General features: G+C 37.4%; 1 protein-coding gene across 2 annotated transcripts in view; it reads left to right on the top strand.

The window, feature by feature from the left end:
- Window positions 1-24356, top strand: part of ncam1a (neural cell adhesion molecule 1a) — a 241725-nt gene that overhangs the window by 195431 nt on the left and 21938 nt on the right. For both annotated transcript variants that reach the window (XM_081391322.1, XM_081391323.1), the window contains exons 12-14: window positions 658-825; window positions 4765-4890; window positions 24010-24134. In XM_081391322.1, coding sequence (XP_081247448.1) covers window positions 658-825; window positions 4765-4890; window positions 24010-24134 — 419 coding nt within the window. The remainder of the gene's footprint in view (window positions 1-657; window positions 826-4764; window positions 4891-24009; window positions 24135-24356) is intronic.

Raw genomic sequence — 24356 nt, 5'->3', positions numbered from 1 at the left:
TCAAATTGTTAAGATCTTAAAGACTTAAATGATCAGGGAGCTGATCACAAAAAATGATCAGATTCATGTTTCCAACTTTGGGATTGTTGGGGAGGATATGCAGAGCATCAGACACAGCCAGGGCCAGCTCAAGGTTTGGCAAGCTTCCCCACATTTAAAGAGGAGCGTGTCTAATTTCAGCGACTAAGCGGAATTGCAATTTTTTTTTGGGGCAGTGTTTGAAACTTGTTTGAAAACAGTAGTTTGCCCATTTATGTACCCGTCCAATGTTTGAAGGTTGCAGAAGTTCAAAACAAGCCTTTATAGCTTAGGTATTTTTTTTTTTTTTTTTTTTTTTTACAGTTAAATTACAGTTTTCATAGTACATCAAACTCTTCTGAAGTTCAAAGAAAATTTGATTCCTCATGATATGACCACTTTAAACAATATTTTGGTTTGTCTGAAAGATATTTTACTCGTGCTTCAGGGGAAAACTGTTCTGGCCACTGCAATAACAGTTCCCTTGGTGAACCGTTCCCCAAGCCCAAAACAATTTTTCATTGTTTCAGTTTGTCTATTGCCTCACTCACATTTTTGTGGTGCCCTGCTTGTGTGTGCAGAGTAGTACACTAGTTATATTCCAGTGTGTGCTTAAAAGTTTGTGTGTGTGTTCTCTAGATGTGCCTTCGGCCCCCTCTATCGAGCGCTTGGAGCCTTATTCCAGCACAGCAATGGTGGAGTTTGATGAGCCTAAATCCGATGGAGGAGTGCCTATCCTTAAGTACAAGGCTGAATGGAGGATAGCAGGCCAAGACTGGACGGACAGAGAGTATGAGGTTGAGGATGGTAAGTGGCCAACGCACACACGCACACATGCGCTATAATAACATTTATTTAGAACTGGAGGCAATGAAGAGAGAAAAACAAGATAGATGAGGCTTTTGGGAGGCTTATAAAAGCTTTCCCTCATTTGTATGAAGGTCAAGCTCTTGATTCTACAGCATTGTTTTGTACTGAAATGACTACAGATTCTCAGATGATTGTATTAAGACAGGGATTTTAACTGGGTTACATTGTTTTTAAAAAGATTGTCCTAAAGCAGACATGATGTGGCACGGTCACACAACTACAGCCAATCAGAACAATGTGTGTTTGCACACTTTCTCGCACTCCGTAGTGTACTCCTGATGGCTCTTTTGTGGTTTTCCTTGGGCAATTTGTACCGAAGCTTGATTCCACCAAAATAAAATAGGGAATTGTGAGATTTAAAATAAGAAATTTTGAAATAATTACATTGTGAGATATGAAGTCACATTGCTAAATACAAAGTCACAAAAATGATTAATAAAAGTTGCAATTGTGAGATAAAAAAAAATCACTTTATGAGATTTAAATCACATATCACTTTAAATCACAATTATGAGTAATTATACACAATTATAAGTTGCAAAGCGAGATAAAATACAAAATCACAGTTGACAAAGTGACAATTTCGAAATAAATTCACATTGCAAAATACAAAGTCACAGATATAGTAACAAAGTCACAATTGCTAGATATAAAATCACATGGCGAAAAAGTCACAATGGCCAAATATTGTGGTAACATTGTAAGAAATGAAGGAACGATTGCAATAAAGTTGCATTTACATTAAAGTCCTCAATAAAGACAAATTAAGTCGCAGTTGTGAGCTGTGTGGTTGCAAATTAACTTGACTCTCAGATGGAAATGGGCTTTCATAGATTTGTCATGTGATATCTGATGTTTCTTAGGGGCTGTTTACACAACACCGTTTTCAACTAAAAATGTAAAACTTTTAATGCGTTTTGGCCGTTCGTTTACACGACAAAGGCGTTTTGGGTGGCTGAAAACACAAACTTTTGAAAACGGGTTTCAAAGTGCACGTGCAAGTGTAAACAACAAAAACGCAAATCTCTGAAAACAATGACGTCATGCGCAAGCGTATTACATGTTCAATCTATAATGTTTCAGCGCCATCTAGCGGCCAGGCAGAGAATACAGCGTTTTTAGTCGTTTTCGTGGATCTGTGTGAATGGGGATCGTTTTCACAACGGTGTTGTCCGTTACACGGAAAAATCAAAGGAAAAACTTCTCCGTATATCATATCGTTGTCGTGTGAACGTACACTTAAAGTCCGCGTGAACCGGAAGTTGCAAACGACTTTTCTCCAGTGTTGTGACGTATTTCCCAGTGAAAAGGAATATTGAACAGAGGGCTGGGTTTTACTCTAGCGCTCCTCCTCTCCATCTCTCGCTCATAGCAGACTAACGGTTTGAGGGGAGTGGTTAAGCGTTTCCCAACCTAAGCCGTCAAACCTACATCATCAGAGAAGGAACGCCATTCCAGACCGGAAGCAACTTTTCAGACTTTGATTAAAGATTACGACGGCAAACAATTTTTTTCTGTATATTAACTTGCACGGATACATTTTTCACCACAAGACTAGTAATATGCGCTAACAAAGTAAATAGGGTCAATTTTGATTTCAGTTGGACTTTAAATGCCTCAATCAATCTCTCTGAGGTTTGTTCATGTTTGAGGTTTAGCATTCATGAGGAGCTGGATTTTGGTCCAGTGAGGTTTCATTGTGAACATCTGTCAAAATGTAGTGTTGCTTGTTTCTGCTACAGCTAGTTAGGACAGAAATTTGGATTAACAAGGAAGAGCTTTTACTGCTTGTCAATTTGTCGCTTCGCGCCCAGTTAAGATGCTGTGTTACACTTAGAAAAGAAAACAGCGGTTTCTATGACGCAGAAACAGCCACCCTCCTTCAATATAATAACTAAACACTTTCCACAGCTGCTAGCCATTTCAAATTGTGGCAAAATAACCTTCCCCGCTGCCATAAAAAACCCTTTCATTGGCGATATTGCTTGGCAAGCATGAAACGCAATGCAGAGTTGAGCAAAAATAGAATGCGCAAATGTGAGAAAGGGACAGGGTTCACTTGAATGCTAAATAAGAGTGCTCAGAGCAGTTGTCACAGCCTGACATGTGCTCTGTTTGTCTGTGGGTACTGTCTGTCTCTCGGGGTGGCGGGGGGAGAGATGTCAGTTTGCTCACTGCTGACAGCCTGCTCGCTCTGCCAGACCTCCTTGGGACATTCGTCAGAAACAAGCCTCACACACACAAACGCAGCCTTTCACGAATCAGTCTACAAGCCACCTACACACACACAAACCCCTGCTCAGCCAATGTCTTTTTGATCACTCAACCTTTTGTCAGTCAGTCTCTAATGCATTAGACTGGCATATGATACAGGCATGAAACGGTCTCAAACACGAGCTACCAGATTGAATGAGTAAAAAGAAAATTTCTAGTCATTATTGATGAATGATTGATGTATGATACCAAAAATGAATTCTTTTGAAATTGTTCTTTTTAGTGATTTAGTCTGATCACTCAAATGGAGAACTTTTGAAGTTAAATTGTGGGTGATGTTATGAAAAACTATAAACCACATTTCATAATTTATAACATAACTAAAAACATAGTGATGAACAGAGAATATGACAAGCAAGTTTCTTCATTCCCCATGTTTCTTTAAACAGTTACCATTAAAAAGTTTGGGGTCAGTAAAAAAAAAAATGTGCAGGGGGGGAGGGGAGGATAATTATTCAAACTTTGGTTCCACAAGGATGCATTAAATTGATCAAAAGTGACAGTAAAGACGTTTAAAATGTTATAAAAGATTAAAATAAATGCTGTTCTTTTGAGATTTCATCAAAGAATCCTGAAAAATATTTTTCATGGTTTCCACAAAAACATAAGCAGCTCAACAGTTTTTAACTGTGATAAAAATTATTATTCTTATAATAAATTATTATTATAAGAAACATAAATTGAGCAGCAAATCAGCATTTTAGAATAATTTATGAAGGATCATGTGACATTGAAGACTGGAGAAATGGATGCTAAAAATTCAGCTTTGCCATCACAGGAATGAATTACATTTAAAATATATTAAAATAGAACATTTATTTTTATTTTTATTATTTATTTTACTTTTTATTTTTAAACCCCAAACGTTTGAACGTTAGTACAAGTTAATATTTGGATATTTATATTTTAGACAAAATGTGGCCAGTTATTTTGTTTACTTTTGTTCCAATAAGGATTGTCCAACCTAATTAGAGGACAAGAACTAATGGTTGCATTTTATGAAAATTAAATGTAAGATGCTGCACGGCGACCGCTGGAAAACCTCTGAGTAATGACTATAATTGAAGAATTAGGTTGTTGTTTTTTTGATCAAACTGAAATATATTTTAGAACAAAGGTGAAACTCAAAATGCTTTGCATGGTCTTCTGGGAAAATGATGGGAAAGTGATGACTTGGCCCACACAGTATCTTTGGCTACAGATCTACCCACAAAAAGTCCCGCAGACTTTCTCAGATTTAGAAAACTCATTATTCATTAAGTTTCACTCACCACTTACCCCATGTGTATTTGTTTAGTCCATATTTACGCTTATCGGTTATACTTTTTTCTCACTGTATCTAAATCCATTCTGCCCATTTTCCCTTAAAATCTGGATTTTTTAAATGTATTTTTTTGAGCCTGTTCATTGCGAAAACCATTCAAATGAATCAGTTTTCTATAATGCAACAAGTCATGTGCTGGGGTAACATGGGCCATTTGATAAGGCAAATTGGTATGTCATATAGGTTTGGGATATGCTTTGTTAAAACTAGAAATATTGAATCATTTTTATGTTTTTATGTCCTATATTTCATTGGAGCTCTAAATCTGTCCAAATCAGGTCTCAACTTGATCACTATTGTTGGGCTGAAGCCAGAGACCACATACGAGGTCAAGATATCAGCCATCAACGGCAAGGGTGAAGGAGAGAGCAGCGCCCTGGAAATCTTCAAAACCCAACCTGTCCGTAAGTGCCTCTGTCTTTCTGTCTTTCTCTCTCTCAGTCCCTCTTTATCATAAGACCCTAGCACCCTCTTTTCCCATCAACCCCCCTTCTCCGTGCAGCAGCAGACCTCACTACCCACAATGCATCCCTGCCCTGGACCCTTCTGGATCTCACTCCCGGGAGATGCATTGCTTGTCCTGCGTGTACTTCTCTATTTATATGTGGATGTGCGTGTTCATTTTAGTGTGTGTCCGTGTGTTTGAACTATTTCCTGAAGACCATTGTGTCACTGCAGCTTCTCACCTAAGCAGTGCTTCCCTGTGATGTGGCACACCTCCCTGTCTGTACAGCTCCTCTGCCGGCTGCCAGCATGTGCCGGGCAACAGCTGTGTCTGTGTCTGTTGAGAGCTGTGTGCTCTGTTAAGTGTCGTCCATGTTGATTGGGCACTCTTCTGTAGAGCAGATAATGAAACCCTCTTTAACCTCATATCCACGATCAGATCAGGATCAGACTCTCAGGGATTCTATTATCAATGATAAGATCTAATCTCAAAGAATCTACGATACTTTGCATAGATATTTTGCATTTGTACAGAAGTATAAGTAACAGTTGAAAATAATTCCAGATGGTATTTCTCATGTTTCACTACGGTTCTGCTCTAAATATTCACTAGATGTGCTATGAATCTAAGCCTGTTTCTGCCTCAGATAAAAACAAAGTAATTTATTTTAATGACTCTATTTCTAACATTTGTGATTCTATCATAACTTTAGATCTCATAATTGTGACTACATCTCATAATTGCAACATTTTATCTCATACGATTTTTTATAATTGTAACATTAAACCTCAATTTTGCTTATAACTCACAATCATGCTTATTTCTCATAATTGTGACTATTTTTCATAATTGTGCCGTTGTAACTCACAATTCAGACTATAGCTCACAATTGCAAATATTTAAATTGCAACTTTATTGCCTGGATTCACAGATCACAGACATTAACAGGCATGGTTTAAGATGCATGTTTGAACTGTCTTACCACAAAGGAACTTGCAATGACAGATTTAAAAAAAAAATTGTCAGTGCTATTGTTTGTCTCAAGATGCACACCTGTAATGTTTTTTTCTAAGGCACATTAAAAAAAACACTTAAATGCCCTAATTGAACTAAGGCTTAACCCTGGCTCAATCTAAGTCCTGTCTGTGAAACCAGGCCTATATGTCACAATGTCACTTTTTTATTATTTGAAACGTTATCTCACAATTACCTGTTTAAGGTGGAAACAGGCTTCCAATAGCTATATAAAAATGAAGTGAGGCGAAATTTGACGTTGGTTTGCAGAGTTTGATTGTAGAGCTCTCCACATTAATGAAACATCATCCTTATTTAGATTTTGCAATGAAGTTTTCAAAATTCCTACAAATCTACTGGTTTAATTACTGCATGTCGCACGAAGCCGTTGGATCAGAATGTTCCACTCAGAAGCAGATTAGAAAAAGTCAGTTTGCAAGGAATGTGGGATGAGCAGAACACAGTTCTACTTTGATTATTCAATTTCCTCTTGCACTCGCAGGGATTAAGTGACTAAAGTTTAAATTGCAGAAATAGTTTTTTTCCTTGTCGCTTTATTCATCCATTTTATTGATCCAATTCAGTTGATCCATCTAAAAAGCACTTTGTATAACATTACAAAAAAGGATTCCTGCAGCAATAAGCTTGATTTCCATTTCAGTACCCAGAAGCGTTGGAGGGAATCTTACAAAAATGGGTAACAAGTTAAAATAACACAAAACAAGACTTGTTTATTCTTCTTTTGCGAGTACAATAGCTCATGGCAGGAGTGAATTGCTCCATTGATGTAAGTCAGAGACAGGCTGACATGAATTCTTATCTTATTTTTCCTTATCATATTTCATCTTTTCTTCGACACCCCCTGTTTTCACAGTCCCCATATTAATGCCTGCTCTCATTTCACAACAGCTAATTGGGTCACCCAGTTTTGCCATTTTGGGACTTAGAAATTGGAAATTGGAAATGTGAGTCAGCAAGGTGATTTTCTCACTGCTTTATAAGATGAACCTAAAATGGCAAATTGGATTTGGCCTCCTCTCCATCTTATACATTCCTGTTCTCATGTTCATGATTTTTTTTTTTTGTTATGGTTCTCATCATGTTTTCCATCTTGTTTTGTTCCACTGGACATCAGGCTTCCCTTTCAAAAGTAAGTGTTCCATCTCTCTGCTCTCTTTCTTTCACATTTCTGTTTTGTTTTTTCCATTTGCTTCTATTTCAGCCATTGCAACATTCCTGCCAAATCTCTAGTAAGCCTTTAAAGAAGGTAGTAAAAGCTTGATAGAAAGTTTAAGACTCCATGAAATGTGTTATAGATTGCAGTCTTCTTTTCTGCTTTTGAAGGAAGGTTTGTGTATGGAAGGGATCATCCCTTTTTAAATAGCTAATAGGCTGTTACTTTGTCATGAACCTTGATTTGACCTTTAGTCAAATGGTAATTTTAATTGACTGAGAGGGGACATTCTCCTTCTAGAGAGCATTTGATTGGACAAAACATTGCAGGTCGTTGGATGACTCAGTCATATTTATGGTGCTAAAAGTCCATTTTATCAACTATAGGATAGCTGTGGACATGGACTAGACGATTCATGAATTTCATGGGGTTTTTAAGAATGTATTGAGAATTAAATTAGTCTATTTGCTTAAAGTGGACTCTCATATCTCAGTGCAAATTAAGTTAAACTTTCTGAGGGGTTTTCACTGAATTGAAAGAACTTTGTAATAGGTTTTGATTATAGTCTGTGCTTTAGAGAACTGTGACAGCTCACTTTATATCTGTTGCTGTACTTTCCAGACGGAATTCCATTCTATTACTCAAACAAGGATAAAGGTTTGCTATGAGATAATTTAGACCAGTCCTTCCAGTCCTGAAGGCTTAATTGAGAAAATTGCCTTTTTTCCACCCAAAACCTACAGTAAATATGCACCTGGTTCAACTCCATTATGCTACATGGAGGAATTAACATTTGATTAATTGAATCAGGTGTGTTAGGTCATGCCTTGAAACTAAATTTGTATGGGCTCCCTCGGGTCTGTTGATTAAATTTCTTAAAATGCTAGCATGTTAGAATAAAAGATTGCTGTTGGTATGTAGATTTCCCTCAAGTCAAAGTCTGTTTCCAGTTATCTCTCCATTTCCCTTCGTAGTACTTCACATAAATCCCACAGAAGTCTCAAAACAAACTATTTATTTCACACTCATAGGATAGGCATGACCTTGTTGTCTAATGTTGGTGTTTATTTGGTCTTTAATAAATGGCTTTGGGTTTTTTGGGGATAATAACTCAACACATAGTTTGTGTGAGGGTGATTGTTTTGCAAGAGGCAATTGTAAAACATTAAAACTGTAGAATGACTACCGTTTGTTTATGCAACCAAAAGCAAACAAACATAGTGATTAAGCTGTTGCTAATTTAATTGACAGTATTTTCTTGTTGTGGCTCTCTATTGTGATCATTACACAGTGGATCGATGGGCAAGTCAGAGACCGTATCTCGTAATGGTAGTGGGATGTGGTCGTGTTCAGATGAGATTGATGGCGTTGTCCGCTCTTTCTCCGGAACTATACCTGCGTGAATTTAAGAGGTGATTGGCGGCACAATGATCCAGACACTCCAAACACTTACTAATCATTTATCAATTTGTACATGACAAACCGAGACCGCCGGCAGCATCGACACATGTCAAATTATGAATACCCACATCTAGTGACAGTCCAGATTGGGTTTATTTGTCACGAGTTTCCAAACCAAAGCGGAAATCACTTCTGAAGCAAATCTTCTAAAGAAATCCTAACAATAACGGAATGTTTTTGCGAGCTTTCTTTTTTCTCTTTGAATATGAACAATTATAATCAAGTCGTTTATCTCGGAAACAATGAGTCTTGCTATATCTAGGAGAGACAATGACTTCTTGAAGCAATAATTCACCCTAAAATTCTATCATTTACTCATCCGAATGTCTTTCCAAACATCTATGCTGTTATTTTCTCAATGTCCCTGCTTAAAAAAGCAAAGACCAGTCTAAGTTGGTTTGCTGGTCTTAGATGGTCCTCCAGTTTTGCCCGGTTGGTTTCTTGGCTAGTTTTAAAGAGGTGTTGGGCACTTTTCAACAACTAAACCAGCTAATCACAGATTGGCCAGGCTGGGAAACCAATTTAAGCTGGGGGGTTTTAGGATTTGAAAATATTTTTCTCCATACTTTGGCAGTTTATAGTAACTACTTGCCTAAAAAGTGGCATAAACATTATTCTGAATGACTTCTGAAGCTGTAGCTTTGTTTTACAAAGAGATCAACATGTAAGTTATTCACTCTTAACCCTCAGGGGTCTGAGATCACGCCGGCGTGATCTGCTCGATTTTTTTCCTTATGAGTTGATTGAGACCCGAAATTCTCTTTTGACTTTGATTTTACAAAACAAGTTTCATACATCAATCGATTCTGTTAAATGTGTATTATTTTTGTGTATACTCACAATAAAAACAAAGTGTTGTGCTTTTTGCCAAATAAAGAAAAATAAACACGAAGCGAGTTCTGCCTTCTCTCTGTCCGTGTAGTCCATTCTGAAACGCGTCCGAAAATGAACTGTAGCTTAGCGAATACTCAGTCAAACAGGCATTCAGACACACAGGCATGAAGCTTGAATTCTCTACTTTTTAATGAAGTAATTTATATAAAAAACAAATATTCTCATCTTGTGAAATCTGTATTAAAAGAGAGCGATTCCAGTCGACCTCATTAGAGCTAATTCAAATGTAATGAGACTCCGCCCACAGAGAGCGCACGCTATTCAAACGCAAATGGCTGAGGTAATCCACGCAATCCTGTGAACGCCCCTATCATCAGCACAAGAAAACCAAAACACCAGTTTATTCAGAACATTACTTGTTTACAAGGCAGCGCTGTGAGGAATAATGAGGAATACGAGGAATACGAGCTGAGGAATACTAGTAAGTTTTTCCTTCTCAGGTTTCTGTTTATGAATGAATGAACGGCATAGATGCGCGCTGTTTACCACAGCTGGCAAAAAACAATATTACGTGACAGTTGACTTTCAAACATTCACAGATACCTCAAAACAGAAAGTACAAATCCTTTCTTTAAAACGAATTTCGTTTTGTATCAATTGTATCTTAATTTTAATATTTTTTTCATTAACAAATTTCCTGGATTTAAAGTAAATATAGGCTAGCAATCACAACATAAGGTGCTTGAACTGGAGATCATCAACCAGACCGTAGCCTACTCGCCTCACATGTCTAAAAAATGTGAAATATATTTACATTTACAGCTGGTTCTAAACAAAACCATCCAAAACAAAAAAAAACTATGTAGCCTAATAAATGTGCGTTTCTCCGGTGCGTTCACTAGCCTACTGCGAAGATCGCGAGTCAATAGCCTATCGTATTTTTTTTAGTTTTTTATTTATTTATTGCACAAGTCATACATAAATTCATTCATTCATTCATTCATTCATTATTACATGCATGAACGAATAAAAGAAAAGAAAATCTTATGATACCTGTCGCTTATTTGTGCACATCAGAAAAATAAATAAAAAACAGCTACTTTATAAATGGATCAACCCCAATCCTCACCCCAAACACCAAATATTTTCAGTAATACCTATCTTTACACTTAATTATCATCATTTTAAGCGTGTGTAAGCGTATTTCATGAAAACAACGTTACAGTCAGGTGAAATATGAAAGACAACATTTTGTTTAGTAGATTTGGGTACAGTTTTTACTGTAGAATATACTGCCTCGTCAAATAAGCTTTTGTTTAGCAATTTCTATATATAAAATAGCCTAATATTTTTGTCAAAAATAAAGTCATCAACTAAGATGTTAGCTGTTTCAATGTTGGCTATATTCAAAGTAATGAATACATAGATAAAATGTAGGCCTATATAATCTTTTTTTTACAAAGAAAGAGTACACTTGAAATATTGTTGAAATTGTAATTATTGTTGGAATTGTAACCTTTTTAATAAAATAGCAAAACATATTTACAAGATAGATGTAAGCAAAATCTTAAATGGTCCTTGCATTGTGGCTCAGTCAGTTGTCACACCTGAGTGAATGGCTCATCATTATGCAGAGTGGGTGGTAATTCAGGTGAAAACCACTCCTCGTTCACGCCCCCCTCGCATATTGGCTTTCCAAGCAAAACCTGTTTTACATCAATTTAAATCAATGTATGGTTTTATGTGAACGATAAAGCAAGACTATTTTCACATAATTTTGAAGAAAAAACTATAGGCGATGATATCCTTTAGTCAAAAGTCTTATTGCCACATATTTAGTATGTGTTTTGTGGCCTTATTTCTGCAACTTTCATTTTTATTTTTTCCAATAACCACGCATAAACATTATTCTCTTAAAAATTCAAACATATACATGCATGTTGATCAGATATTTTGGTAGCCCTGTTTGTGCTATATAGAGTGAATTTACACCTTTGCCATTAACATGTTTATAAATAACTGAAAAAAGCACAAATGTCAGAGCATGTCAGAACACCTCCAGGGCCCAGAAAACAGCTCAGACTCCAGAGGGTTAAGTTGGCCATTTAACTGACATTGCAAACAGCAAGTTGGAAATTATTTAGAATAGCTCCTTTTGTGTTCCACAGACAAAAAAAAACATGCAGGGTTGGAGCAACACAAAGGTGAGTAAATAATGACCAAATTGAAATTATTTGGGTGAACTATTGCTTTAACAGTTAGGGAAGTATGACAGATTTACTCTATCTATTATAAAGCAGCAGCATGTCTGCAGAGAGTGGCATAACTTGACGTAGATGGAGCTTCAAGTAAGATGTACGGTAGTTCTCGCAGGTGCTTGTCAGAGATTTATCACCAGTGGCCATCCTGCAGGTTCAGCCAATAGAGTGCCCAGAGCGCTGAAGGAAGAGGGGAATGACACAAAAGACTATGTTGCCAGTAGCGTGAGTGAGTCTTTCTCTCCTCCAGAGCAAAGATCCATGCCTCTTGCCTCCACAACCTGTAGAAATTGTAAAAGAGCACTATAAAATTCACATTACTGCGGTATGTGCTGCAGGGACTTGCGATTCAAAGCAAGAGAGCTCCCTCTCCATTTGATGTGCTATGAGCGTGAATGAGGAGGCTGGAATTGTGTATGGAGATGGAGTGATGACAAAGCTAGCTAGGTCTGTCACGTAAGCGATAGAGGCAGGAGTGATGGACACCTCTGGGAGTTTTCTGATGGATAATGCCACCTCTGCGGCTCACTGCAGTAGGGTCATCTTGGGTGACAGCTAAAATATTCACAGAGACAAATAGGGACTCTTTCCATGACTGTGTGCCAGGCTTTCTGATTGCTAGCCTGTGTGCGGGTCACCCCGCTCCCAGAGGGCAGGTAGACTCCACTGAGCCTTATTTGATATGAATGTGATCGCCACAGACCGCAAAGGATCAGAGAGCACCGTAGCAGGGACTGCACCTTTGGAGACCTATACAGTGGAAATTGCCTCTGATAAGAAAATAGTAGATTATACAAAGTTAAAGGAGGTCAGCTCAGAACCCAATGCTAAATTCAAAGGCAAATTTAGGCATTTAAACTGCTGTGTAAAAAAAGAAAGAAAAGTGTCCCGCTGTGATAACTGGTTTGACAATGTCTTTTTTTTCTGCATTCAGTATGCAAAACTTAAATTTTTTCTAATATATGAAAAATGTCACAGTCAGTAAGCAAGGTAACATACAAATTATTATTATTATTATTTGTCATATGGTGATGTTTAGAGCTAATCTTTTTTTTTTTTTTTTTTTTTGGAAGTTTTGCGTTTGGTGAGCTAATAAAATATTAAAACTCAGTCAAATCAATATTTTGTGTACAGTTATTTTAATTATTCCATCCACTATCGAGTACTCGCTCTCTCTTATTTCATACAAATGCAGCTGCTGCCATTTTGCGACTATTGTTTTGTACACTGTTGGATTATAAGATACAAACAGGTACGATTTTAAAACTGTTTTCCTCTCAAATAAATATCTCTTATCCCCATAATTATTTATGTGGCGAAATGCTGTTTAATAAGTGGTATGACTGTACAGTATCTCTTAAATGTCTGTCTAGTTTGAATTGCCACGCTAGCAACTACTCTCTGGAAGCTTTGCGCTTAAAGGGATAGTTCACTTTGAAATTAATTTTTGATATGTTTTAGCTTACCTCAAGGGCATCCAAGATGTAGGTGTCTTTGTTTCCGCAGTAGTTTCAATTTTGATATTTTTAGGTCAAACCGTTCTTGTCTGTCAGTCATATAATGCAGGTCTATGGTTACTGTCTCAAAACAGCGGGTATAGATATATACACTAGATGTCGCTTGGCTACGGTTTCGTTCCAATGAACTGCAGTAGCCAAGGCGACATCTATGAATATATCTATACCCGCCCGCGCCCTCAGATCATTTGGACGTGTGCTGTTTTCAAGAGATAACAACGATATAAATACTGTTCGTTTTCTCAGACAAAACGCTCGTTTCGTGTCTTAGGCCATCAATGTGTACTTATGATGGGGAATTGTTTCATTTGGACGATGGGGAATTGTTTTAATTTGGACTCTGTGCTTGTGTTTTGAGCCAGTGACCATCGACCTGCATTATATGACTGACAGACAAGAACGGTTTGACCTAAAAATATCAAAATTGAAACTACTGCGGAAACAAAGACACCTACATCTTGGATGCCCTTGAGGTAAGCTAAAACATATCAAAAATTAATTTCAAAGTGAACTATCCCTTTAAAAACCTAATAAAATAATTCGACTCAGATCAATATTTCGTTTCTAATTATTTACTTATGTGGCAAGTAGCCGTGTAATAAGGAGGATAATGTACTTCCAGCCAGTTGTTATCTCAGAATAAACCCCTTCAGGCTGATGCAAGACCTGATCACCCTGTCTGTGTTTATTCTGAGATAACAATCGGCTGGATGTACATTATCCCTTACTTGTACTGTATCAGTTCTGTCTCAAATACAATCCAACGTGTAGAACCAAACCTCTTTAATAACACTTTATGTAATCAGAATGGGAGATAGAAACAGTTTACATGGCCCTTCATCAGATTGTGCTCAGTAATTTAGTACCCCTGAGAAATGCATTACATTAGGTCTATTGCCTAGCACATCTGGTGGTGCTCAGTAGTTTATCTGCATCAGTGCCAGTGAATACAGCTCTCACAGATAGAGAGACAGGCCAGCGACCTAGCAGATGGTCCTCGTCCTCAGGTGAAGTTCTGGAGTGCTTTAATTTTGATCACCGGCATTAACACCCCCTTCCTTCCCCTTGACATGAAACACTTACGATATGATAATCCTTATTATTCTGCAGAGCAATTTTCTTCTCTGTCTGAGACTCTCTGTGTGCTTTGAACCTCACCCTCTGCTCTGTGATATCTACAAAGCATTACACAATGTTACTGCCCCTCAGCGTTTCATCAGACCACAACGGATAATACAGTCCCATTTTAGCATGCATTTTCTAATCTGCAGAGCGGTAGACCAAACTGAAGAAAAGAGTGTAGTGTTTTGTGAGATCAATAAGGCTGCAGTAATTAGTTTTGTGCAATTCAAAACACTGGAAATCAGGGAGAAGTAAGAGTTGGGCTCCAAAATATTCTCTTGAAGCTAAAATAAATTTCGTTTCATTTTTTTATCGATGTGGCATTAAAGGGATATTCACTCCAAAATGATAATTCTGTAATAATTTACTCTCCCTCACGTTGTTCCAAAGATGTATGTACCATTATTTGTTCTGCGTAAATGGAGTAATTTTGTAAAAAAAAAGTATCAATCCTTTCAGTGCATTTACAATGATTGTGAACTGGAGCTTTTTAAACTTGAAAAAGGTGCAAAAACATCATAAATGTGGGTCATGTGACTTCTGAAATCATATGATAGTTTTGTGTGTGATGTACAGGGTGAAATTTAAGCTAATATTCATGTAAAATATATTGAGTTTTCATGAGAGAAGTGATTGGTGAATGAATTTTGAGTGAGATCTTTTCATGATCTGTTCTCAAGTTCAGCTCACTGAATCAGTTATTTTGTTGCAGTATTTAACAACTCCTATGGTTTTAAGATTTTTAGTGAATACATTTTGTCACAAAGTTGACTTTGCATATAGCACACAAGCAGAGCTTGACATTAACTTTCTTGCTCATCTACCACTGTGGCTAGTGGTTTTCAAAAGTTGCTAGCCACTCAGCATTTTCACTGGCCATAATTTTGACATCGATACCATGGGCAAAAACTGCCATAGATATTTTTAATATTATCTCATAATTTGGCAGCAGTTACAGTATATTAGGCTGCTGTCACTTTAAGACCTGACGCACGGATCCATTATACTGTTAGACATGCATTTTCTTTCTCAACTGTTTACATTCACTTAAAACATAATGGACTGTGTTTACATGAATACTCGCCCAGACTTTATGTGTGTTTAATAAAAGCAGTTTAGTACTGAGAGGCAGCTTTATGTGCACGCATTTTGGATGTGAGCACAAAATCTGTGGGAATAAAGGCTTTTATGGTGTTTTACGTCATTTTGGCAACTTTTAAGCTCCAGTTCCAATCTGAAAAGAGCAGTCAGTACTTTATTAAAATTTCCTTTTGTGTTCCAATTTTGTATTTTGCGAATCAACAGTAGAGCGAGTAAAGTACATGATAAAAATGTTCATATTCAACTGAACTGATCCTATAATATGATATTAGCACTTCAGACTCTTTTTGTCACCAAGTATCTACAAGTTCCTTGAAATAAATTCACAACTTGCACAGAAAGAAAGAGATTAAAAGACAGAAGCTCTGCACTCTTTAGTCAAACAGTCTTTGAAACTCTAACATAGTCTGTCATCTGTCAGACACTCAGCTTACAAACAGGCTGTGCCACTACCTAATTGCGTTAAGCCTAAAAGAGGAAACAGGGGATATTTCGCCCCCATCATATCATTACCTTCCACTCAAAGTACTTATCGTTTAACTCCAAGGCTCTGAGGTTCAGCTCAATGAAAGTCAACCTTCTCTCTCAGATTAGATGGATGAGAGTATATTGAAGGTGATGATGTCTGAGTCACTGGCACTAATGGACTTTCAGGAGAATATCGCACTTTGAATCGAGCTGTGTCTGCGGCTTGAGACGGCTCTACTGTCATGGATCAGATTGGCCATGACATTTAAAAACAGGTCGTTATGTGCGTCTTGATCCCGGTAGTATGTGGAATGTTAGTACTGACTAGCCCGACAGACACTCACCATCGGCTTAGTGTGGCATGGCCCTTCAGTGTCACGTGATCATTCATATCCTTCTTATTAATATAAATGTTGAAAACAGATGTGTTGCTCAAGGCTCTTTTTTTTAAACAGTGATAATATAATATTAATTTGATGACAAGACATTTTGAAAAGAACATTTTTTAAGTAGATTTTTTTGTAACAACTGTCTTTACTCTCATTTTCGATTAATTTAATGCACGCTTGCTGAATAAAAGTATATATTTCTTTACAAAAAAATCTCTCACAATAATCTTATAAATGGTAGTTTACGTAGGATTCATGAAAAAAAATCTAACTTCTAAACCAACAGAGTATATTTTATAATTATATTTCAAACGTTGCATTTAATTCCTTTTAAAACTAAGTCATGACATATTCCAGTAAATGTTTCAGCGTTGTGATGCCTGTGTTTTGTACAATTAAAATGACAATCTATTTGGCATAATCATTTTTATTAGACTCATTAGACTTAGTTGCCCACCTCACATATCCAACTGGACAACTAAAGTTTAATCAGATTAAATCATTTTAAATAAAATTGTGCCATGCACATACATTTTATTCATTGCTGGGATCCAGATGGCATCCCAGTAAAGCCACTGGTGTTACATTTACACATTATTCTGGCCACATAGTTGTGTCTCTATACTGATGCACTTTAATTTGGGTCACGTGCACTTCTGCCTGGACTGGTTGAATGTTGCTACGCTGTGATGTGCACTAGTTGCTATGAAGCTGTTGCAACAGTGGCTCTGCTATCAGTGCGGCAAATGAAAGCACATCTCACCATGTTCTCACCATCTTCCAGTGTCTTCAGAGACTCCGACTTCTATTCCTCCAACCACTGCCGACCTTAGTGAGTATGCCGACTGTGTGCAGTGTCGTTTGCCACTCTTTATCCGCCTGCTACACGTTTGTTCGCCTCACCTACTGTAGACCATTGTTCCTGAAGTCAACACCGCTGATGTTCGCAGTAGAGCGACAACGCACGTCTGTGATAGAGAAGAGAGACTGTATAGATGTTAGTTGAGGACGGGGGAAGTGAGACACTGAGATTGTGCTCATGATCCTCAAGCCTTTGTAGAGAACCATCACTAACTTCCGCTTGTAGACCAGCTCACCTGTCTAACATGTCACTGCATGGTAGACATACAGAAGTATGACATGAACCAACATGCGTTTTTGTGCTAATGGTTATTGGTTTATAAACTCAATGATGTGTGCTGATTGTTTTATGATATTGGATGTGGAGAAAGTTGCATAAACAGCATGAAACATGCAGTTCTCTTATTGAGTCTCTGAGATATTAATTAGATGTGTTGCATACTTCTTGAATGTGGAAACTAATGGAGCTGTCTTCCCAACATTAATCATAATTGTCAACATTAGCATTCTTAGGAGTACACATCTTCCCTCAGAGATGCAAGAACGTAGTGTGTTTAAGTGCCAGATAGTGATGGCTTATGGATCACATTGGACTGGGTTCAAATTTACAGACTTGCACAATCAGCAAATTAACAACAGATATCTCATTGTATATTTATACTGTATACTGCACAGACATCTGTGTATTTGATGCTTTATGTTTGCTTGTCTGTTTCTATACAAGTGATTTTTGATCCTAAACACTAAAACATGCTCTCTCACTTCCCACAATCATGTGAGAGATTCTGAAAAGTGTTTGTCTGAAAATAGAGTTACCATGACACCACGAATTACACCTGACCTCTCAACAAACAGGCCGCAAATTGGGAGGGTCTGAAAAGGTTTTTCTGAGAGACAGCTATTCTGTCTCATTCAGCCAGATAAATGACAAGGTAGGAGTAGGCAGTTGTTTGACTATTGTCTGCTTAGTTGGCATTGAGTGGCAGGTTTAAGATTGCACCAAACTAAAACTTTCTTTGGATGTCAAAGAAATTAAAATATAATAGTGTTTTTAGGGTTGTATGAGTAGATAAGCAAACAAAAGATCTGTTCTTTTGTATGATAATGAGTCATAATCAGCATGAAGATTTCAGACTTTCTAAATTGCTTGACAGCTACAGTATGTAAGGAACCCTGGTGGTTTGTGAATGTGAATGTGTGGTGCTTTTTCTTAGTCTTGGTGCGTATGTTTATGTGTAATGTGCCAATTTGTTCTTTTTAATTGGTATAGTTATCTGTCTCAGATTGCAAACTTAAACACATATGTATACAGAAAATGGGCAAAATTGATTAGCTTTTATTTGTTCTAAACAAAATAGATTAGTTAAATTTGATCTTTTCACCCCATTTTCAATTAAATGTAAGTATAGAATTTGTGTAGCACTTTAAAACAGGTATAATTCCAAAGTGTTAGTGAGTTAGCAAAAGGCAATAGTGGGGAGAGGAATTCTTTAGAAAGCTATACCACGTATATAACTATTCTTGAAAATTATGTGCATTGCGAGAAAGATGAAAATGTATTTATTTTTTATTTTTATTTTTATTTTGTTTTCTAGAGTATTTGCAGTATTACTCTCTCTCTCTCTCTCTCTCTCTCTCTCTCTCTCACTCACTCTCTCTCAAATTTTCTGTAATAAAAACCTATTTTAGCAGATGTTCTTCCATGAGACTTCCATTCATGCATTTTTACATGCAACTTTAAGTGTCTGAAGGTGTACATTCAGCATCATATCTAGTTTAGTTTAGTTTTTCCTCTGCCCTTCTCAGCTGCATTCCTGAGCTCATATATGCAAACAGACTGAAAGTGCTGATCTAGGATCAGTTTTTGTGTTTTTATATCTTTATGACTAATCCTAGATCAACATTTTATAGTATTGTCTGGACAGTCTCTACCTCATCTAATGTCCATTAGATGATGCAGGTTTCTCTCTGTACCGTCTACATCACCGAGATTCCTCTGCCTTTGGCTGGCCTGCTCTGTTTCAGATGGTTTTTACTGTACCATTGATGCCATTCAATCTGCACAAGCATTTAGTTCGATGTACACTGCAAGAGAGCTGTATTTGAATCCTCTTATCGAAAGTACCTCTCGCAGTCAGGAGAAAAACTGCTCCTGCTGAAGTGGATTCATAAAGCAATTTGGACCCTGTTCTTACCCTGAATAATTTCAATGGGATTCAAGAGAGATGATTTAAGTACTTTGATCTGAATTTGTATTTCAAAATTACTGTCCGGGAATTGGTTTATGGATCTACAGACTCTGTATCTAATGTTATAGAGAAGTATTTATGTTTATAATTTGTTTTCTTTTTGTTGTTTGTGTTCCTGTTTGTACTTTTTGGTCTTAACACGTTCCATGTTTGTATAATTTTTTTCAATGTTTTGTATTTTCCATGTGACCCCTCCCCCTTCCACTTTCCTTTCCACCAATCATGTGCGTGCGTATCATGTGACTTTGTCATATGACTCTTGCATGGTGCTGATGATGTCGTCTTCGCTGGTGAACAGAAGGTAACTTTTTGTTGATTTATGTTTTGTTTTAGTTTTTTTCATTTTGGTCCAATTCCCATTAACAGTGAGAATATAAGACAAGTTAATGATGGGAAGATAAAGGAAACACCCACTCAGTACCATCAGGGTTTATGAGCCATTTCATTTTTGAGTCATTCATCCTTCAGAAATCTCACACCACCTACTTTATTTGGCTTTTTGAAAACCATCAGCCTCTCAGCCTAGACAGTAATACCAGAAATGCTCTGCATGTTAAACTTTTTATTGATTTTCAATTTATATCTTAATCTATTGACTTTCATTTTTACCTTCCCTCTCTTTTTAAAAGAAAAATAACTTTTTGAGAAAATCTCTTTTTTTATTAAACGGAATACCTTAACAGAGTGGCATAAATACTGTATAAAATACATATATATTTTGTTTTTGACATCTCACAAACTCATTTATTAAAAAAGACATCTTTTTTATTTGTACAAATTAGCATAAAGAACATCAGTCATTTGCACATCATGTGCTTTATATAATAAATTTGTGCTGTAGTTGCAGTGTGCCTAAAATGTGCATACCACAGACTAACAGATGCACTGACGTTCTGCTAATGCATGAATACATTCACACGCACTTCTGCTCTCTGTCTCTCGTCTGTATACTTAAAGCCTCTCATGCATGTCCTAATTGTACGTCTTTGTCTCAATGTATTTGCTCACTGTCCCTGTATGCTGTTCTTGGCAATGCAAAAGAGGAACAGCTTCACTTCCTTGTATTTGAAGACAATAATTCTACTCTTAATTTTTTCACCCAAACATTTTTAACGACACACTTGATTTGAAATGAGATGCTGTCTCTGTCATTTCTCCGTAGTATATTTCAGTTTCTATTCCTGAAATGTGTCAAGCTAGGATAGCAGTTGTTATTATTAGTAGTCACGATCGAGTGGCACAATAATCCATGACCCTTGAAACTAAACTTATCCGCCTTCAGCATGGTAGAGCATGTTTGCCTTCTTTCTCTCTGTAACCCTAATCTATCCCTCTTTGTCCTCTTAGCATCTGGAAATCCTTCAGCTAACTGGAAATGATGACTGGATCTCAGATAACTTGTTTAAATGTCATCACTCCTGCACTGCTTGTCTTAAATTAACTTGTCTTCATTTAAATTGCAGCATCCAATTACAAACTTTAATCAAGCTTCAATTCATCATGAAGGAAACACCTTAGGCCTCTACTTTCATGCATGCTTAACTAACTGCCTGATGGTCTGAAATGTTCAAAAATGCCTCTATCTTAAATTAAACTTAATTACAGAAGACTACAAAGAGATTTATCATGAAATGAGGCCATAACAAATTACTACATAGAGGTTTACGGTTTCAAGTTTACATAATTCACGTAAATCTTTGCAGAATCTATTTTTGTATTTAGTACTGTACTGCATACATATATTCTACAACATGAAATGGTAACTTAATTTACACAAATTATCCGGTTTACAGGTTCTTTATGTCATGTAGTGCCGCCTTGAGCCATATGACTGTTTGAAGTTTTTTGTAAAAGTTTGGTCTAAGAGGTAAAAATGAATCTCAACATCATGAAGCCACTGTGAAGAAGAACTCGAATATGCAGAGTATGCTGGGAAACCAAAGAACTTACAGGACCTGGAGAACGTTTGGGGTTCCGACTGTAAACCTTGTTCCCTTAGAAGGGAATGAGACACTGCGTCGACTACAACACTTTGGGGAACGCTCTTAGTGTAACGCATCTGAAGTATGAATGAAGCTAATCCAATCCTGATTGGTGCTGCGTCATGACGTAACAAGTGACGGCATACACGGAAGCTACAAAGGGACGCCGCCACACAACAGAGTTAGCTTCTGCAATGAAGCAAGTCGCTCCCAGGCAGGGGAAGGCGCAGAAAGGGACGCAGTGTCTCATTCCCTTCTCAGGGAACAAGGGTTACAGTCCTAATCCGAGACGTTCCCTTTAGAGGGAACTCGAACTGTGTCGACTATGACATTTTGGGGAACGATTACCCACTATGCCACAACAAGCCCTGCCTGTCCCAGTGTAAATTTCCCTAGAGGGGAGGCTCTTTCGGTTTCGTTCTCGAACCAGACAATACTGTTTTAATATTTATTTATTCGGTCTTGTAATCTACACGCTGCCTCGGCAAACGCGAGATTCGAGCCGCTACGATATATTTGGTTTTCATCCCTCGAGAAGAAAGTCAACAGGTGCGAGGCTGAAACATCCGGCAGCGCACGGATAAATGCATCGAGATGTTTCTCAATGAACATTGCCAGCATCCTCAGGAGCTGATTGTGAATGCCTCGCACCCAAAAAAGTATTATTTTACAGATCGCGTGTGTCCCTTTTATTGCAGACCCGTAATCTACACGCTGCCTCTGCAAACGCGAGATCCGAGCCACAGAATCTTTATTGCAGAGTAGACCTGTAATCTACGCTCTGCCTCTGCAAATGCGAGATCCGAGTGACTAGATTCCATTTTGCAATACATAGCCTACCTTAATTCTTATGGGACAAACAACACCAAATAGGACAGACAGTTTGACACAGAGCGCTTGCTGAAGAGCAAAAAGCTAACTCTGTTGTGTGCCGGCATCCCTTTGTAGCTTCCATGTATGCCGTCACGTTACGTCATGATGCAGCACCAATCAGGATTGGAATAGTTTCATTCATACTTCAGATGCGTTTCGCTAAATTGTCGTGGTCGACGCAGTTCGAGTTCCCTCGAAAGGAAACAGTGGGCAGCTTCACTTCACAAACCTGAGACTTAAACCCTGCTATCACAAAAGACTACAAAAATCATTGATGCTCGAGACATACAATAGTAGAAACCAAGAATATGAACCGAGCAGGATCAACTGTGCAAATTCATGTTGTCTTGTGGATTATATTATATTTGTCAAGAGAAAGACATCTCTAAGTTTCACCAAGGCTACATTTATTTAATCTAAAATACAGTAAAATTGTGAAATATTCTCACAGTAAAATGATTTTAAAATGCTGATTTGCTTCACAAGAAACATTCTTATTATTGCCAATGTTGAAAACAACATTATAATTCATTATAATTGCATTATGTTTTACTGTCACTTTTAATCAGTGTATTGCATCTTTGCCATTTAAAATATATTAAAATATTTATTTAAAAAAACATACTGACCCCATTATAATATATTATTTGAAAAATAAAACAAAACATAATTTTTATGATCCATGTTATTTTGCTCAATAAAATGATAAACATCTTGCAGATTCTGCCAGGAGAATGTAAACTTATGAACAGAACTGAAACCAAACCATCAAATTTAACTTATGCATTATATTTCTAAGGTCAAACATTCAGATATCTTATTGCCTTGACCAAAAGATTCATCTCATTTGTCATGTTTTGTATATTTGGTGGTGTATATACACAGTGTCACGTCAGTTCCTAATAAGGACTCTTGTATAGCAGCTATTTATGATGATTAATGGGAGCAGAGCGCTGTGGCCTCCTCCCAGGCTCCTCTAGTGACACAGTTAGACAGCTAACATTCCAAACAAGCGCCCACACATGCGCATTTCCTTCTCCCTTCGGCCCGCTGATATTATTAAATGTAATGGCTGAGAATCTCCAATCAAAGCATGGAGGATAATTAAGGGAGTTCTGTCATTAAGTAGTGGGCAAGTGGAGATAACAAGCTCCTCCAGAGACTGCATTATAGCAGCACTCTCTCCCTCCATCACTGCCACCAACACAGGTCCAGCTCTCATTACAGCCCTCCACATGCCCAAGCGACTCAGCTCCACATTTAAAAGAGCCAAGCACTTTCATTAATGTTCCACATTTGGAAGGATAGGAGGCAGAAGTTTTTTGGCAGTAAATCATTATACTGCCAAAAAAAAGCCTCTACGATGAGATGTCTCAACAGTTTAACCAAAATTGAGAACAGAGGAATTGAGACTTTTATAAGGGACTCAACTATAACGTGTTACATCACACCCTTTGATCTTTAATTTTACCAATTTTTTATTTTATTTTTGTGCATAGTTTAGACCATGCACAGCCATATAACATCCTTTTCAATTCTCCCAGCTGGGTCAACACTGTAAATTAATTGTAAGCTAAAATTATCCAGGTGGTTTAATTAGCTAACCTATTTTTGCAATTCATATTCAGAGATAAAGAATACCTTGTGGATTACAAAGTCAGCTGTTAATGGATAAGAGGACGTTCACCTGTGGAAATGCACCTGGGTTAAGGGCACATTTTGAATTTGTGCTAGGGTTTTCTAACAGCTTTTTTTTCTGGCCATTTTCTTCTCAGGGGAACCTAATCCTCCTAAACTGGAGGCTAAGCCACTGTCCACAGGCAACGAGATGAAGGTCTACTGGATCAAGCAGGATGATGGGGGCTCTCCTATCAAACACTATTTAGTGCGCTACAGAGCTGTGAGTATGATTGGACACGAGGGAACATACTTGACTTGTCCAGTCATCAGAATTATTTATACCGCCATTGCCTTTAGGTAGGTAGCAAAGTTCACTGGTCAGTGATGTATAAGAGTGTCCACCAACAAAGAATGGGGGGGGGGGATTGAATTTATAGAAATAGAAATTGCCTCTCTGTATTCATGATGGTCTCATATGGTTTTGAAAAATGTTTATAACATT

Source organism: Scardinius erythrophthalmus (genome assembly GCF_964197995.2).
Source record: "Scardinius erythrophthalmus genome assembly, chromosome: 17".
In the NCBI taxonomy this organism is placed as follows: domain Eukaryota; kingdom Metazoa; phylum Chordata; class Actinopteri; order Cypriniformes; family Leuciscidae; genus Scardinius; species Scardinius erythrophthalmus.
This window is presented reverse-complemented; position numbering and strand designations above follow the sequence as displayed.